This window comes from Phyllobates terribilis, unplaced genomic scaffold (genome assembly GCF_046119375.1).
Source record: "Phyllobates terribilis strain yellow unplaced genomic scaffold, ASM4611937v1 Scaffold_11__3_contigs__length_659146591, whole genome shotgun sequence".
NCBI classification, from domain to species: Eukaryota; Metazoa; Chordata; class Amphibia; order Anura; family Dendrobatidae; genus Phyllobates; species Phyllobates terribilis.
Window position 1 is genome coordinate 109,373,404 of NW_027362771.1, and position 17,094 is coordinate 109,390,497.

Below are 17,094 nucleotides of genomic sequence, written 5' to 3' on the forward strand. Positions count from 1 at the left end.
CAGTAATGGTCTTGTAATATAAATATAAATGCACCTGTAGAAAATCTGTGCAAAGATTTAGGCCGGATTCATACAGCGGTGAATCGTGATTATAGGTGCGATACACAGACCGGTCACTGGCCCCCTGACCCAAACTTGGCAGCCTCCTCTACATACCCATGAGGTTGCTAAGTTAGTCAAGAGACCCATGGCTGGTCTGTACATCGTCCTCCGTTATTGGACTGCAAAATACGTAAGTGTGAACCTGAAATGCTTGTGGCACTTGGAAACCCGTAGTCGCTTATCTGCTGTCCATTTTTCCTTACGCTAATGGTGTATAATGGAGCTGGATGCTAATGTGTGGTTGCAGGTTACCTCTCAGATCTATTTAAACATCGTGGAAGTGGCCTTTTGGGCAATTTTCATCAGTTCTTTGCATATTTTCAAGTAAAACCAAAAGTACATTAAAAAAAGTATAAAACTCCTGGTTTAGGCTTTAATATATAGCTGCAAAATCCTGACAAAATCAGCATTGTAAAAGTATCCTTATTCTTTTGCCCACATAGTCCTTGGGGTTATTGCTAATTTAGTTTTGCTCGTAGTCTATATAGTTAAGCAGTGTTCATTTATCTCTGTAATGTTTTTCCCTTAAGGTCATGGCGGCCAGAGTTCATTTGTAGTACAGCCCATGTTGGAAGGTTCCTGAAGATCAGGTGGGTTCCCTCCTTGAGTCTGGTCTCAAGCCTGGAGCAGTCCGTTCTTCAAGGTATAAGGCCAGGTGTACACTGAGTTGGGGCGCTTTCCCCTGATAAGTATGTACGGTACTTTAATGCTCCCATTGGCTGACATTCACCAGAGATGGATCTATATGGTCCATATAATGGACAAATGCCTTAACATCCACCCTAAGGCGTATAACAGTGGCATCTTTACCCTTATACAGCGAAGAAGGGACTGATCTTGTCCTAAAATTGTTTGATTATTGTACACCCTAATATTATAGAAATCAAATGAAAGCGCATTCTTACAATAGACACTTTTATATTAGCTGTAAAATTTGGGGTATCGCTAACTTAGTCTTGGTGGTGATGTTTAATAAACATTTGCTGAAGGTTCTATTGGGGTATATTCCCAAGGGGCAGACTTGTTGCTGAGGTTTCTCTTATGTTCCATACATGTGAATGTCGTTGTTGCTGTAACCTGTGCATGGATTTTTGAAACCTGATTTTGGATTTATTGTTGTGGTCAACATTATTTACTTCCTTGAATATGAAGTGCACCAGGTAAAATATCCCCTGAAATTAAGGAATTTAAGACCACTCGTAGCCCACAGGGATAAGGGCTGCCAAATTTACTAAGAGGCAAGCTCCTCTTAATGAATTTGGAGCATCTATGGGCAGTTTTCTGTTTGAACATTATAGTAAATTTTTAACAACCATGCCAGGACATAATTGCACAGTTTGTTCAGTAGCCTATTCATGGTGGCTTTAATGCTTAAAATTAACCTTGCAATAAATAAAATGCTGTTTATCCGCAGCCATCATAGTAATCTGTAGGTAAAGACTGTTATAAACACATGTAAAAACGCTGAAAAAAATGCTTGTAAAATCCACATGCGTTTTTTCTGCCAAGGATATGCAGAAATGCTCAGGGAATTTCTGCTTCAAATCTGCATCGTGGGCACATATTCTAAGTGTCTAATTGGAAGTGCTTCTTCAAGGAGAATCTGCTTGTTATGTGGGAAGTTTTTTGTGCTTCCTATGTACAACTGTTTGAATCCTTGGTGCTTGCAAATGTAAACCAAATTTAAGTTTTCCTTCCAAATGAACGCCATCTTCGTTGCTTGTTGGAAAGTCCTATGTATCTGGACTTCCAGCTTGCTCATAGTTGGCTGCTCCCTTGGAATAGCTACCAATAGTGTTGACGCACCAGAGGACCTGTATATTGAACTGTTTGATAGTTGGAGTTCATTTACAACTTCTATACTTGTACCTATTTTTTTTTTGTAACAGTTTTAGAAATTGAGCATAATCTGAAGAGAAATATGAATCCAGCAGTCCAGGTAAATATCCCCCATTTTACAACGATTACACCTCCCCATCTACATTCATACAATGGAAGTAGTGGTTTTACAGTTGGTGAAAAACTGCAACTACCAGTATTCCCTGATGGCAACAAGCCACACAGAGCAGATCACTGTTATCACTGTTTTGCCTAAGCATTATTCATGATGCTATAGTTATAGGATTTCACAATGATGTCCTAATGCTATAATGCTGATTGCAGCAGGATGTCCTAATGCTATAATGATGATGATACCATGTTACGATCCTATGTTGATGTCATGATGTAATGTGTTCTGCTTTGATACATGGAAATCTGCATTAATATAGTACTTACAATGCAGTATAGTGGTTGCAGTGGTGAAGTGACAAGAATGTAATCCTTTGGGAATCCCTTTTCTTAGTAGAAAAACCCCTTTTAATTTATTGTCCAGGTTTGGTTTGGAGAGGATCTTCCATTAAGTCCAAGAAGCCCTCTAACTCCAAGACATGGCCCAGGTCTGTCGGATGTTTCTCAGTATGATCAGTGGTTGGCTGTTCGCCATGAAGCCTCCCTTGTACCTATGCAGGAAGATCTGGCAATATGGTTAAGTGGCTTGTTAGGTAAGTAAGATATGTTACATTGCGATCACTATGTGATTTGAAACCATTTACCAGCACCTTGTGTGTTTAAGGCTATGTGCAGTCTGAGGTTTTTTTTTTTTTTTTTTTTTTTTTTTTTTGTGCGTTCAAAAAAATAATGCATTTTTTAAGTTATACTCTGCTCCTTTGGGAAGTTTTTGCAGGAGTTTTATTTTCCTGAAGTGGATTGAGTTCTGGAAGGATTTTGGAAAACACATTTTCAGAACATTTCAATCCTTTTTGAGTATTTTTTCTCTGCCTTAACCATATGCTCGATTTAATTACCAAACGGTAGTGGTCAATTGCTGCTGCGATTTTTGGCTTTACCCTAACAAGAATTATTTGTATTTAAAGATAATCATTGCATTTTAATGTGATAAGCCTCAGGATTTATTCACACATCTCGATTTTTGCAGTAAATTCTCAAGCATCAACCTGACTTGAATAGAAGAATAAACCCTCATATATTAGCACCTATTCAAAATGATTGTGTTTTTGATAGGTGTAGAGGTTAGAGCGGAGCAGTTTATGGATGATCTGGACAATGGTGGTCATCTCTGTCAGCTAATTCATGTTGTGCAACACACAATGAGACAATGCTGCACTGCTGAAGAGCTAGTGGTAAGTGTATACATTTCAGACATATGCAGTTGAAAAAAAATTAAAAGATGTCCAAACATCAGTTGCACTTCCTAAATTTGAACAATATATTTATTATGTAACCAACACACAGAAAAGCCAAATAAAAAAACATCTAAACAAAAAAACAAAAATACCAGAAAAAATTCAATATTTGGTTTTAACTGACAACAAAAATATAGCTGATGCATTATCTTTACATTTATGAACTGCACTTTATTATTTCTGTTATTTTTTTCACTACAAATCACACTCACTCCCATTCTTAATATGTGTAGCTCTTTAAATATGTAAGTGTCCTATGGCCGTCATTCTGTTTACCACACACAGGCAGATATTGTACCTCTCAGTTCCATCTTTCTTGAGGTACACCGTAAGAAAAGCTTATTTTATGTATTTTGTATATTACTTTAAAATTACTTCTCTATTTTCCAGGGTATGCCCATGAGGAGGGTCCCATGCAGAAAAGATGCACCACCCGGGTCATTCTTTGCTCGAGACAACACGGCTAACTTTCTCCGTTGGTGTAAGAGTATTGGGGTGGATGATGCCTACCTTTTTGAATCTGAAGGTCTAGGTAAGTGTTTTGTGTTTTTTTTTATTTTTTTTTATTTTGTCCTGTGGATTTTTTTAGTTAACTTAACAGAACTATTAAGATTCCAGATTTTGAGTACAGTTAGACTATGGAGCCAATTCATAATATCTACGGTATATCCTTTTCACAATGATCATTGTGCTGTAAAACTTACCTGGAATCGCTATTCTACGAGTCAGTACGAATATGGAGATACAAAACTTGTATAGCCTTTTTTTAATCTATAAATACATTGCTGAATAGATTTGAGGGTGAGCTCTGAGGTGCTACACAGGCTTGCTGCTAGGCTGTAGTGCAGACGTCATGATCCTAGGAGTACACAGCTCTCAGGGTACTGTATGTCACTAGGATACAGTAGTAGTAGTATTTGTGCTACCCCCAGATGGGCTCATATGGCCCCCTAATATCACTTGTTGGGGAACACTGACCTATGTATGAATAGACAAAACGATGTAACTGCTCAGGTTACAGTTTTGACTGTACTATGTTCATAATTCTTTATATATATATATATATATATATATATATATATATATATATATATATATATATATATATATATATATATATATATATATATATATATATATATATATATATATATAAAAATATATATATATAAATAATAAAATCTGGCATGTGACAATGGATCATGTTTTCCGAATGTTTCCTTACATAATTGTGAATATTTGTTTCACCCACTTGTGATCATTAATGGCAGCTTTGTTTTATATTTTTATGATAAGGAACCAAAAATAAGTTCCAACAACGATTCTATTGAGAGGCCATTTTGAATCTGCTATACTTATACAAATATAAAATCTCGTGATTGCTACTTGAGGACTGTCAGGAGCAGCTCGATCCTTACTAGAGCTTTACATACTTCAGATTGCAGCGTTGTAAATTCTGCCTTTAAGGTACTGGCTACAGCTGCCGCATAGCATTTGTCAGACAGCATTTCAGAGCTCATTACGAGAATAAATATATCGCTTATTGCAATTAAATTTCTCTGCATCAATACTCCTTTTCAAGACTTTCTTTTTGTGTGACAACATTGTATTTTGATTGACACAACTCTTGTTCGAAAATAAAAATCCATAATTGTAACTTTTTGCATTGGTGATTGTGTTTGCTGTAACTAATCTATGGGGTTTCATTGATAATTTAGTTTGTGAATTCTGGCTTAAATATTTTCTAGTTCTCCATAAAGACCCCCGACAAGTGTGTCTCTGCCTCCTTGATGTGGGCCGAATCGTATCCCGGTATGTTATAATGATTTTTTTTATTACCTGAATTGTATACCTTACAAAAGCTAATCCAACAATGGAACTCAAACTACCTTCTGTTATGATTTAAGATATGGAGTGGAACCACCTGTCCTTGTAAAGCTTGAAAAGGAGATTGAACTTGAAGAAACCATGTTAATGGAGTCTGGACCTCTAGCTCCCACTACTATTGAGAAATCCTGCTGTCACCATGAGCTGCATGAGGCTGTAAGATGCCATCATAGTACATATTCTAGCTTGGTATATCTGTAGCAGTACAGATGAAAAGCAAGTAAACGCGTTCTCACTTTAGAAATGTGTTATTTCCCCCAGAATCAATACTCACACTTTGGGGGCTTATTTACCAAGCTTACAGTTCATCACTTACTTTAGTCATATTTTTCATGGGTTAAATGTGAAGAGAGTCAAACATTACATCAGACCCCAGAATTCCTAAGTAATCTTTTCCATGTTACTAGGTGCTGTTAGGCCAACATACTGTCAAAACCTTCACAGGACTGTCTTGAAAACTGTAAAGAACCTTACCTACAGCACTATCTTTGCTTTCAGTCTTGTGATGTCAAAAAGAAATTTGAAAATTGCTATGGGGGTTGGAAGAATATATGGGAAAATAAACTCGATATGATTACAATAAATTGCTCATTCAACTGATAGTCCTTCAAAAATACCTAGGGTGAATCCTTTTGACTCTGTCTTCTATATGCTCTTTAGCTCATAAAACATTTGGTTAACAGTCGTCATAATCGGAAAACTAAAAAGTGTTTATTTTTGTTTTCTTGTTAGTCTTATACATTTCTTAATTGCATTCTCTTTGCAGGTGACCCACATTGCTCAAGATCCTCCATGCAATTGCTCACACAGATTCTCTATTGAATATTTATCAGAGGGCCGCTATCGATTAGGGGATAAAATCCTATTCATAAGGGTAAGTTTTTAAAGGGTTATTATCAACATATGTCTTCAGCAGCACACAGGTCTCCAGTCTGTTCAACTCCCTTGTTATTGGGCAGGGGCGGGCATTCCTACTTGAGTGACACTTGGGTCTTTCTGTGTACTTGTTCTGGAGTGTACATTACTATTATTATATTTACATGTACAGATTACAGTGCCTTATAACAAACACACAGCCCAGGAAAGTGAGAGCAGTGATTAGGAAAATGTAAGGAAAGGAAAGCAGTGACAGGAGGGGGCCAGAGGCTTGTGATTCTGCTGGACTGATAACATCAGCTCCAGGTCATAGACTGACAGGGAGGTGGAAGGTGAGCAGCTGTATAGTAATCAATTGTTGGAGAGATGTTAACTCCCCAGCCTAGAATTTAACTATTGCTATACTTTGGCCAGGCTCTGGTGGTGGATCTCATTGGCAAAGGGCTGTAAACTAATAGGAAGATAAAAGCTATTCTAGCAGGAGAATAACAGCAGATAAAAGAAGCAAGTCAACTTCAAGTTTGCTCATTGTCATGCTGTCTGACTAACTGTACCAACTTCATAACATGAGAATAACTCTTTAGGGAGTTTAAAACATGATTGCAGATTCTAGAAACAATGTACAAGTCGCGTCACTACTAAAATGTCTTCTCTAAAATTCCATTTCACAGCCATTACGCAACATTTTAATACGTCTGTCTAGAATTCACATCAAAGCAATTGCTTTGCATTAATTATGAGATGCCCATTAAAAGGTTGTAAAGATCAAAAATCACTGATAGAATTTCCAACATGCTAAAATCTTTTGGAATTATCACCTAGGCGTAAATAATTTTGCAGCCACAAGGCACATGTTGTTGTGTGGTTTTTTTTTTTTTTTTTTTTTTTTTTTTTTTAATAAATGGGTGACTTAGCATTGCTGATTTACTCATATTATAAGACGATATTTCAGACCGATCATCAAGTAATTTAGTTTACAGTGAAGAAAAGATGGCCTAAATGACGTAATGATGTACTGAAAGGGCACATCAGCCTTTTGTTTCTTTCCTTTCCATGAATTGCTGGAGCACAGACCTAGCAGCAGTTTCCTGGAGGAAGCATCTGTGTCAGTAACCTAATCTCACTACACAGTGGATAAAGGAAACTCTGAAATGAATGGAGTGTTAAAGCCTCAGAAAAGGAAGCAATGCTCCTCTTGTAATATACTAGTCTTTATGTGTTAGTGTTTTTCCTGATTTATGGTTTGCTGTGTAGATTTTATTTTTTTCAGCTGTTGTCATAAAGGGTTGTGTTTTACTGGACTTTGCAGTCAGTGGTAAATGAAGCTTAAAGGGGTATTCCCATCTCTAAGATCCTATCCTAATATGTAGTCGGTGTAATAACAATAATAATATTAGCAAATACCTCCAATTAGAAATGTAGTATAGTTTTTCTGATTCACTGTCTCTTTCCTCATGTGCCGACATTGCAGGAACTTGGGTATCCTGCACCTTACATTTAAAATAAGCTCAGATTCTCATAGTGTTCGGCCCATATATCTTAATAGCTCATTAATATAGCAAGAAAAACAGGATTTTGCAGGAATAAGACATCAGATCAAGCAGGGCCGGCTCCAGGTTTTTCTGGGCCCCGGGCGAAAGTGTCTCAGTGGGCCCCTTTAACACATACCACGATTCATGATGCAGAGATACGGCGGAGAAATATATATATATATAGTACAATGCAAAGATTTCACTTCATGAGTGATATCTATTGTAAATTCCACAATAGCTCAGAAACCGGTGAATCGCTCCACACAGAATAGTGGCCCCCATATAAGGCTCCATACGGAATACTGGTCCCCATATAACGCCCATACGGAATACTGGCCCCCATATAACGCTTCATACGGAATACTGGCCCCCATATAAGGCCCCATACGGAATACTGGCCCCCATATAAGACCCCATACGGAATACTGGCCCCCATATAAGACCCCATACGGAATACTGGCCCCCATATAAGACCCCATACGGAATACTGGCCCCCATATAAGGCTCCATGCGGAATACTGACCCCCATATAAGGCTCCATGCGGAATACTGACCCCCATATAAGGCTCCATGCGGAATACTGACCCCCATATAAGGCTCCATGCGGAATACTGACCCCCATATAAGGCTCCATGCGGAATACTGACCCCCATATAAGGCTCCATGCGGAATACTGACCCCCATATAAGGCTCCATGCGGAATACTGACCCCCATATAAGGCTCCATGCGGAATACTGGCCCCCATATAAGGCTCCATACGGAATACTGGCCCCCATATAAGGCTCCATACGGAATACTGGCCCCCATATAAGGCTCCATACGGAATACTGGCCCCCATATAAGGCCCCATACGGAATACTGGCCCCCATATAAGGCTCCATAAGGAATACTGGCCCCCATATAAGGCTCCATAAGGAATACTGGCCCCCATATAAGGCTCCATACGGAATACTGGCCCCCATATAAGGCTCCATACGGAATACTGGCCCCCATATGGAATACTGGCCCCCATATAAGGCTCCATACGGAATACTGGCCCCCATATAAGGCTCCATACGGAATACTGGCCCCCATATAAGGCTCCATACAGAATACTGGCCCCCATATAACGCTCCATACAGGATACTGGCCCCCATATAACGCTCCATACAGGATACCGGTCCCCATATAATGCTGCATGCAGGCTGTTACCCCCCACATAATGCCCCATACAGGCTGTCCCCCCCTTATAATGCTCCATGCAGGCTGTTACCCCCCACATAATGCCCCATACAGGCCCCTCCCTTTTAATGCTCCATGCAGGCTGTTACCCCCCACATAATGCCCCATACAGGCTGCCCCCCCTTATAATGCTCCATGCAGGCTGTTCCCCCCCACATAATGCCCCATACAGGCCCCCCCTTTTAATGCTCCATGCAGGCTGTTACCCCCCACATAATGCCCCATACAGGCTGCCCCTCCTCTTTATAATGCCCCATGCAGGCTGTCACCCCTCCTCTTTATAATGCTCCATGCAGGCTGTCACCCCTCCTCTTTATACTGCCCCATGCAGGCTGTCACCCCTCCTCTTTATAATGCCCCATGCAGGATGTCCCCCCCTCTCTTTATAATGCCCCGTGCAGGCTGTTCCCCACCTTATAATGCCCCGTGCAGGCTGTTCCCCACCTTATAATGCCCCGTGCAGGCTGGTCCCCACCTTATAATGCCCCATGCAGGCTGTCACCCCTCCTCATTATAATGCCCCAAGCAGAAATCCCCCCCTCTTTATAATGCCCCATGCAGGCTGTTCCCCACCTTATAATGCCCCATGCAGGCTGTCACCCCTCCTCTTTATAATGCCCCATGCAGGCTGTCACCCCTCCTCTTTATACTGCCCCATGCAGGCTGTCACCCCTCCTCTTTATACTGCCCCATGCAGGCTGTCACCCCTCCTCTTTATAATGCCCCATGCAGGATGTCCCCCCCTCTCTTTATAATGCCCCATGCAGGATGTCCCCCCCTCTCTTTTTTATAATGCCCCGTGCAGGCTGTTCCCCACCTTATAATGCCCCATGCAGGCTTGTCCCCACCTTATAATGCCCCAAGCAGGAATCCCCCCCTCTTTATAATGCCCCATGCAGGCTGTTCCCCACCTTATAATGCCCCATGCAGGCTGTCACCCCTCCTCTTTATAATGCCCCATGCAGGATGCCCCCCCTCCCCTCTTTATAATGCCCCATGCCTCCATACATTAAAAAAAAAAAAAAAAAAATCAAATACTCACCTCCCTTCTCCTCACCTGCTGCCCGCCGCTCGCTGCTCGGCTCCGGTCTCCAGCGTTGTCGGCGTCTTCCCGCTCAGCGCTCCCTGTGACGGCTCAGGGGAGGGCGCGGTGTAAAGACGTCACCGCGCCCTCTGACCTGAGACGTCACAGGGAGCGCAGAGCAGGAAGACAGCTGATCTGCGGAGGCACAGGGAGAGGTAAGTATCGGGCTGCCGGGGCCCTGAGCAAGCGGCGGAGAAGGGCGGGCGCTGACACCGCTCTCCTCCGCCCATAGCCCAGCGGGGTGCGCGACCGCCAGTGGGCCCCTCTGCCTGCTCAGGGCCCCGGCATTTGCCCGGGTGCGCCGGGTGCTGACGCCGGCCCTGAGATCAAGGTATCCGTTTATTAAGCTTCCTATGATCTACATGTCCATATAGATGGCTGACAGATTCCCTTTAAGAATCCTCTGAGGCAGCATTGATTGTCTCCTTAGAGACACCAGGTGGATAACTTTTCATTTGATAAAGTCACAGACTATGCCTTTTTTCTAGCGGCATTTTCATATTACAAATGAACGGATACACACAACACGTCATTGTGGCCTCATTCTGTCCAGTTACAGACACTAGTAAAGACACAGATGCATTCTGAATCCAACCACTTTGGTTTCTGGATACATGTTTGCAGAGAGATAATTTGTAAGCAAAACTATATATAATTTTAAGAAATATAATATACATACATTTTTTTTATATGTCCAGAAATATTTTGACAGTGACAAGGTTTGGCATTTTAGTTGTTTAACAAAACATATTCAAGATACAGTTATATAATCAGATGGCTTAAAGTACAGACTCTCGGCTTCAATTTTGAGGGTATTTACATCCTAATTGGGGTAAGGGTTTAGGAATTTCAGCTCTTTAAACCCCTTCACGACCTATGACGTGTATATATACGTCATAGGTCTTGTCCCTGCACTCCGTGCGGGCTCCGGCGTTGAGCCAGCGTGTTTTAAGGCACATGACAGCTGATTTATACAGTTGTCATGTGCCCAAAACAGTTGCAGGTGGAATCTCGATCCACCCGCGGCTGTTAACGTGTTAAATGCAGCTGTCAATCTCCAACAGCGGCATTTAACTGCAAAAGCAACCCAGAAGTTTTTAAGGCAAAGAAGTGGAATATTCTGCAATGGCCTTTTCAATCACCAGATCTCAACCCCATTGAGCATGCATTTCACAAAACATAAGGTACTAGATGGTGGCCCGATTCTAACGCATCGGGTATTCTAGAATAGGTATGCGGCCGACCGGGCGCAATCAGCAGAGCGGTATTTAAATTTGGCGCCAAAATCGCTGATTGGTCGAGGCCGGCAACCGCGACCAATTAGCAAAGCGGTGTTAAAATTTGGCGCCTATATCGCAGATTGGTAACGGCCGGCGGTCGCGACTAATCAGCAGAGCGTTATTTAAATTTGGCGCCAATAATGGTGATTGTTCACGGCCGCGACTAATCAGCAGAGCGGTGTTTAAATTTGTCGCCAATAATGCTGGTTATTCGTGACCGGTAACTGCGACCAATGAGCAGAGCGGTGTTTAAATTTGGCGCCAATATCGCTGATTAGTCGCAACCACCGGCCGTGACCAATCAGCAGAGTGAGGTTTAAATTTGCCGCCCATCTCGCTGATTGGTCGCGGTGGCCGGCCGCGACCAATCAGCGTCGTATTAGTGTGGGCCCGGGAGCGGCGCTGCTTGTGCGGCTCCGCATTAGCGAGGACCGGGGAGCGGCGCTGCCTGTGCTTCTCCTTCTGCTGCGAGAAGCCGGGAGATGAGCGGGCGCTCGCAGCAGAAGCATCCCGACCGGCGGCGCCGCTCCCCGGTCCTCCGTTCACACGGGGTAGTTGTGCTGCTAGCGCCGCTCATCTTCCCGCTGCATCGCCGCTGACCTCCGTCCGCGAGATGAGCCGCTAACGGCCGCCATCTTTTTTCAGAAATCCAGCGGCGCTGATTGGCCGCTGCCGGACCAATGAGCGACGTGGGATTTCCAAGACGGACGGACGGGATAAGACAATTATATAGTAGATAAAGACCCACAAACAAGCAACAACTGAAGTCGGCTGCAGTAAAGGCCTGGCAAGGCATATCAAAGGAGGAAACCCAGCGTTTGGTGTAGTCCATTTCTTCCAGACTTCGGGCAGTCATTGCCTGCAAAGGATTCTCTACAAAGTATTAACAATGAACATTTTCTTTATGGTAAAGTTAGTTTGTCCATTTACTTTTGAGCCCTGGAATGAGGAGGCTTTGTAGAAAAATGGTTGCAATTCCTAAACATTTCACAGGATATTTTCGCTCAACCCCTTTAATTGTACCTGAAAGTCTACACTTCAATTGCATCGGTTTCATTTTAAATGAAAAATAATAACACGCAGCGCCCAAATCATGAAGATTCGGTTTCTGTCTAAATGTTTCTGGACCTAAGTGTAATGTATATATATGCCTTTGTGTAATATATCACTATGCCATGTATAGATTTGACGAAAGAATCAATGTATCCCTGTATCTTGGGTATATGGAAATACAAGAAAAAACAGCTTGCAGTATTTCAAGGTGAGGCCTCTTCACTGAAATGTCGGTGCTGCTAATAAATATGGGAACCTCGTGGCAAATGCAAAGAATAAGTATCCTTAGCACCTAATGTTAAAGGGTTATTCCCATATTTCTAAGATATACAATCAACTCATGATCGTTGTGGGTCTGACCCCTAGGACACCACCAATCTTCAAAATTAAGCAGCTGCGCAGCTCTTTAGACCTACATTTCTTTTTTGCACAGAGGCTCTAGGAAAACCAGTGCTAAAGCAGCAGTGCTTTGGCCCCTTCATTTTCATGATTGCAGGAGGTCAGGCCTCCATAAGGGATGGCATTTCTTTAGCATCGCTTTATAAGATGGTAGTAACTAGTGATGAGCGAGGTAGGTTTAATTAACCCTTTCGGCGAGCACGCTGAGGTGCTCGCCGATTATTTTGGCGTGCTCAGCATTTCTTTTACTGTCGCCTTGGCTTCAAGTGTCATGGCGGTTAGACAGCTGTGACACATGCAGAGATTGTCTGTTCGACAGTCAATCTTCATGTGTCACAGCTGTCTAATATCTGTGACACTTGCAGCCGCGGCGACAGTAAAAGAAATGCTGAGCATGCTAAAATACTCATCGAGCATGCTCTGGTGCTTGCCGAAAGGGTTAATGAAAGCTACTCGCTCATCACTACTAGTAACCCTTTAATATAACTTGGTGACTGGATTCTTGTTACATGCTAAATCAGTATGTTTGCTGTTTTTCTTTTGCAGATGCTACACGGAAAGCATGTCATGGTAAGAGTAGGAGGAGGATGGGATACTCTTCAGGGATTTTTGTTAAAATTTGACCCTTGCAGAGTCCTTCAGTTTACAACTTTGGAGCAAAAGATTTTACAGTTCCAGAAAGGGGTACAAAGTGACAGCTTGTCAACACCAACCAGCAAATCTCTTCAGCCTCCTGTAATGAACCCTATATCTGCAATCAAAGCTTCGCAAAAACTGGCATCTACCCCATCACCACAAGTAACCCCTTCCTGTGTTAATCTCAGGAGCCAAAAGTCACCTACGTCAACTACTCATAGGGGAACTAAGAATTCACCATTGACATCAGTACGTCCCAAAATCCAAGTCATGCCAAGAAAGGGGTCTCCATTACTTCCTGAGCCACAGAAAAAGGTAGCAAAGAAATCCAGTTCTCCACCTCATACTGCTACTGCTAGGCCTGAAGTGAAAGGTACACAGAAAAACCTTAGTTCACCTACTAATGTTGGGAAAACCAATGGCTTACATACTACTAAAATAGCTCAGAATGGTAAAAGCATGCAGTGTGGGGGTACAAACGAGAAGATGCAGATTCCTAGGAGTTCTCCCACATCTTTGGCCCGTCATATAACCAAGTCTAAGGGTGTTCCTGACCTTCAGACTAAGCCGGGACCATTAAATATACCAACTTCTAGTAAACCAGCTATTGCATCATCAATTAAATCTGATTTCTCTAAAAGGACTGAGGTTGTAAAACAGAACTACAAAAGCATTGCCAATCAGAAATCTGTTCCAGCTACAATTGCCTTCAAGGATGTTAAAGTAAGCAAAAATACAGAGATGCCAAAGAACAATCTCCAGGAGAGGAAGCCCTTTGTGGTATCTTCTCGTGTGCCTGACAAAATCCCTATTTATCCATACCTTTCTCACCCACTGTCTAAACCGCCAACTGCTGATGCCGTTAGCCGGAATACTACTAAACCAGTCCAGTCTGCCAAAAATGGCACCAATAAGAATGCAACCGATAAGACTGCAATGTCTGGACGCACCCCACTCTCTGTAGTTAAACTTCCACAATCTGCACCTAAAACACAGACTGTACCAAAGACAAAATCCTCTACCAAAACTCAGCCTATAAGCCGTACTGTAAAAAAAGATAAAGCACCAACTGTGTCTGATCAATTGGGTTCAAGAGCAAAATTGTCTCGTCGAGCCGCTCCTGATTCCACAAAAGAAAAATCGGTTAAAAATAAGGGGGACCACCTTACTGTGACAAAGAAGTGATCCAGAAGACCTTTCCAGTGTCACTAATCTAGTGACGCAATATGGAGAATAAATGGATCCTTTTATTTTTACTGTAGGGATAATTTAATAAGCTGTTTTATCCTCTATACATAAAGCCAAGCACAATCCTAAATTTTTAGCTATGACACTATGCAATAAACGCCTCTATAGCTTGTGTGACAGTATCACTACGATTAACCAGGAAGATATGTACATGCTGTGCTCTGTATGGAAAAATCCTGCTGGCAGGAACTTAACAATTTTATAGACTTTTACAAAAACCTGCCTCACTTGTGGAGATTGTAATACTTGCGTGCCTTCCCATAAGGGTTCTAAAGGAATCTAAAGATGGCTAATTGACTACATTATGACTGATTCTATGCAAAGTTTAAAAAAACTGTAAAATAAGACACCAGGTTAGTCCTTCGTTACAAATTGCAATGTTTGGCATGGAAAGGTGTGTGTTTTTCTCCAGAGTGACATTGCTTGTGTTTTCTAGCGAATGGTAGAAATTCTGCTACCTGTTTGTTCACTTGTTGCGAGTATAAGCCTCTATGCATTTTGTTAGAAGGGCAGCTACAGAAATTTGAGAATCCTGCTGCTTTTCTTTATTTCTTGAATCACAGAAAATATAGTTCACCAATACACTTTTTAAAATTGGTCTAAGCTGGAGAATCACTTTTAAGTAACTTTGCTATTTTAGTGACTTTAATTTTTGATTTATAAGTAACTTCATAGCAAGTAAATAGGTGTTTTAAAATAATCATTTGGGGGATTGGAGAGAACATAATAATGTATTTTCAGTTTGTCAGAAATGGCTCTCTAGTTGTCCTATATAATTATTTTATCACATTATGATTTATGTAGTATCTTATACAGTTAAGGACTGGCCCATATTTTTTTTTTTTTTTAAATTTATTCCCCCCCCCTATTGCTGACTTGGCACATTTTAGAGTTTTGTCATCCATATGCTTTTAATGGCGGTAAAAAAATGTCTTCTGTAGAATTTTTTTTAACATATTGGACATATTCGTTCATTGGGGGTCGGAGCAAGAAACAGAACACCAAAAAAAGACAGTCCCGTCCTGAAGCACGAGCATATCCTTAAATGAAAACTTCAAAAATTACACAAGAGCCACAAAACGGATTTCTTCATCGCAGATATCATTTTAATCAGTGTAACAGCGCCAACATGACAATGTCTATAGTTTACTTAGCAAAATCCTGCTGACAGGTTTTCTTTAAGAAAATGGGAACCGTAAAACTACAATCTGGATGCAAAACACTACTTTCAAAAATGTCTAAGGGATAATGTTTCTCCTTGTGGAGCGTAAGGGGACTTGTAGGCCATGCAGTGCTTCTCTTGGAAATGTAATATGCAAATTTCCTCTTCAGAGAGGAAGAGGACTTGAACTCTAAGCAATCCTAAAAGTCAATATTGACCCTTTAGACCCCTTCACAACACATGACCTATATTTATGTCATATGTCGTGTCCCTGACTTGGGAGCCTGCATCTTTCCCGGAACATGACAGCTGATTTAATCAGATGTCATGCTTTTAACAGCCACAGGTGGAGCAGTTAACCTGTTAAATCCTGCTGTCAGTCCCTGACAGCGGGATTCAACATTTGCCGGCGGGGTGTGCGTTATTCCACGCTCCCAATGGCGTACCCGCGACGTGATTGCAGGGCGTCAATGAGTTGTTTGGCTAGCGTTCATAGATCGGCGTATAGCACATGCTATCGGATGATCGTGCCTTCAAGTTTCCTCTTTGGTATTGACATGGAGAATCATATGGCCAGGTCAGTTTTACCATATAGTGAAGATGGTAAATTTTTAAAAAAAAGTGCAATTCCACAATTGGTGTGTGTGTGTGTGTGTGTGTGTGTTTTTTATTTTTTTTATTTTACCGCACTTGGAATTTTTTCCCATTTTCCAGTACACTATATGGTAAAATCAATGGTGCTATTCAAATGTACAACTAGTCCCACAAAAACAAGCTCTCATACGGCCATATTGGTGGAAATATTAAAAAGTTATGGCTCTTGTAAGAAGGGGAGTAGAAAAAACAGAAAATGGCCTGGGGGAGAAGGGTTTAACGAGCCTTACCACATGACTTAATGAATGTGAATAGCGGTATCAGAGCGCCAATAACTGGGCAAAAATTAAATTAAAATGACTGATTTATTAATACACACAACACGTTTCGGTGGACAAGGCCACCTTCATCAGGTGTGTGACACCTGATGAAGGTGGCCTTGTCCACCGAAACGCGTTGTGTGTATTAATAAATCAGTCATTTTAATTTAATTTTTGCCCAGTTATTGGCGCTCTGATACCGCTATTCACATTCATTGATTTTTTTTTTTTTCCCCCTGTTTGGGGTGCGGTAGAGCTGCCTCCATTCACCTGTTCATCCACCTGTGGGATGAACATAATTAAGTAGTCACTACCTTGGTTTCCAAACTGCGCTGCCCTAACCCCTCCGGAACGCTGCTGGGAGTGGTGGTGAATCTGGGCGTCCATCTCGGCGATAAGCGCAACTAACCTGATCACGTGACTCACCATCGCAAGATTAGGATCTGTGAACGCC

At 41.7% G+C, this 17,094-nt stretch overlaps 1 protein-coding gene across 2 annotated transcripts in view; it reads left to right on the forward strand.

Moving 5' to 3' along the window:
• The window catches only part of GAS2L3 (growth arrest specific 2 like 3), a 31,178-nt gene extending 14,522 nt beyond the window's left edge, over positions 1–16,656 (forward strand). The window contains exons 2-10 of one of the 2 annotated variants that reach the window (XM_073651459.1): positions 633–692; positions 1,992–2,041; positions 2,477–2,645; positions 3,166–3,284; positions 3,738–3,879; positions 5,096–5,159; positions 5,255–5,390; positions 6,001–6,108; positions 13,227–16,656. In XM_073651459.1, coding sequence (XP_073507560.1) covers positions 2,024–2,041; positions 2,477–2,645; positions 3,166–3,284; positions 3,738–3,879; positions 5,096–5,159; positions 5,255–5,390; positions 6,001–6,108; positions 13,227–14,501 — 2,031 coding nt within the window. In that variant the 5' untranslated portion in view covers positions 633–692; positions 1,992–2,023 and the 3' untranslated portion in view covers positions 14,502–16,656. The remainder of the gene's footprint in view (positions 1–632; positions 693–1,991; positions 2,042–2,476; positions 2,646–3,165; positions 3,285–3,737; positions 3,880–5,095; positions 5,160–5,254; positions 5,391–6,000; positions 6,109–13,226) is intronic. The other variant, XM_073651460.1, reaches the window with a different exon arrangement.
• Positions 16,657–17,094: the final 438 nt, after the last annotated feature.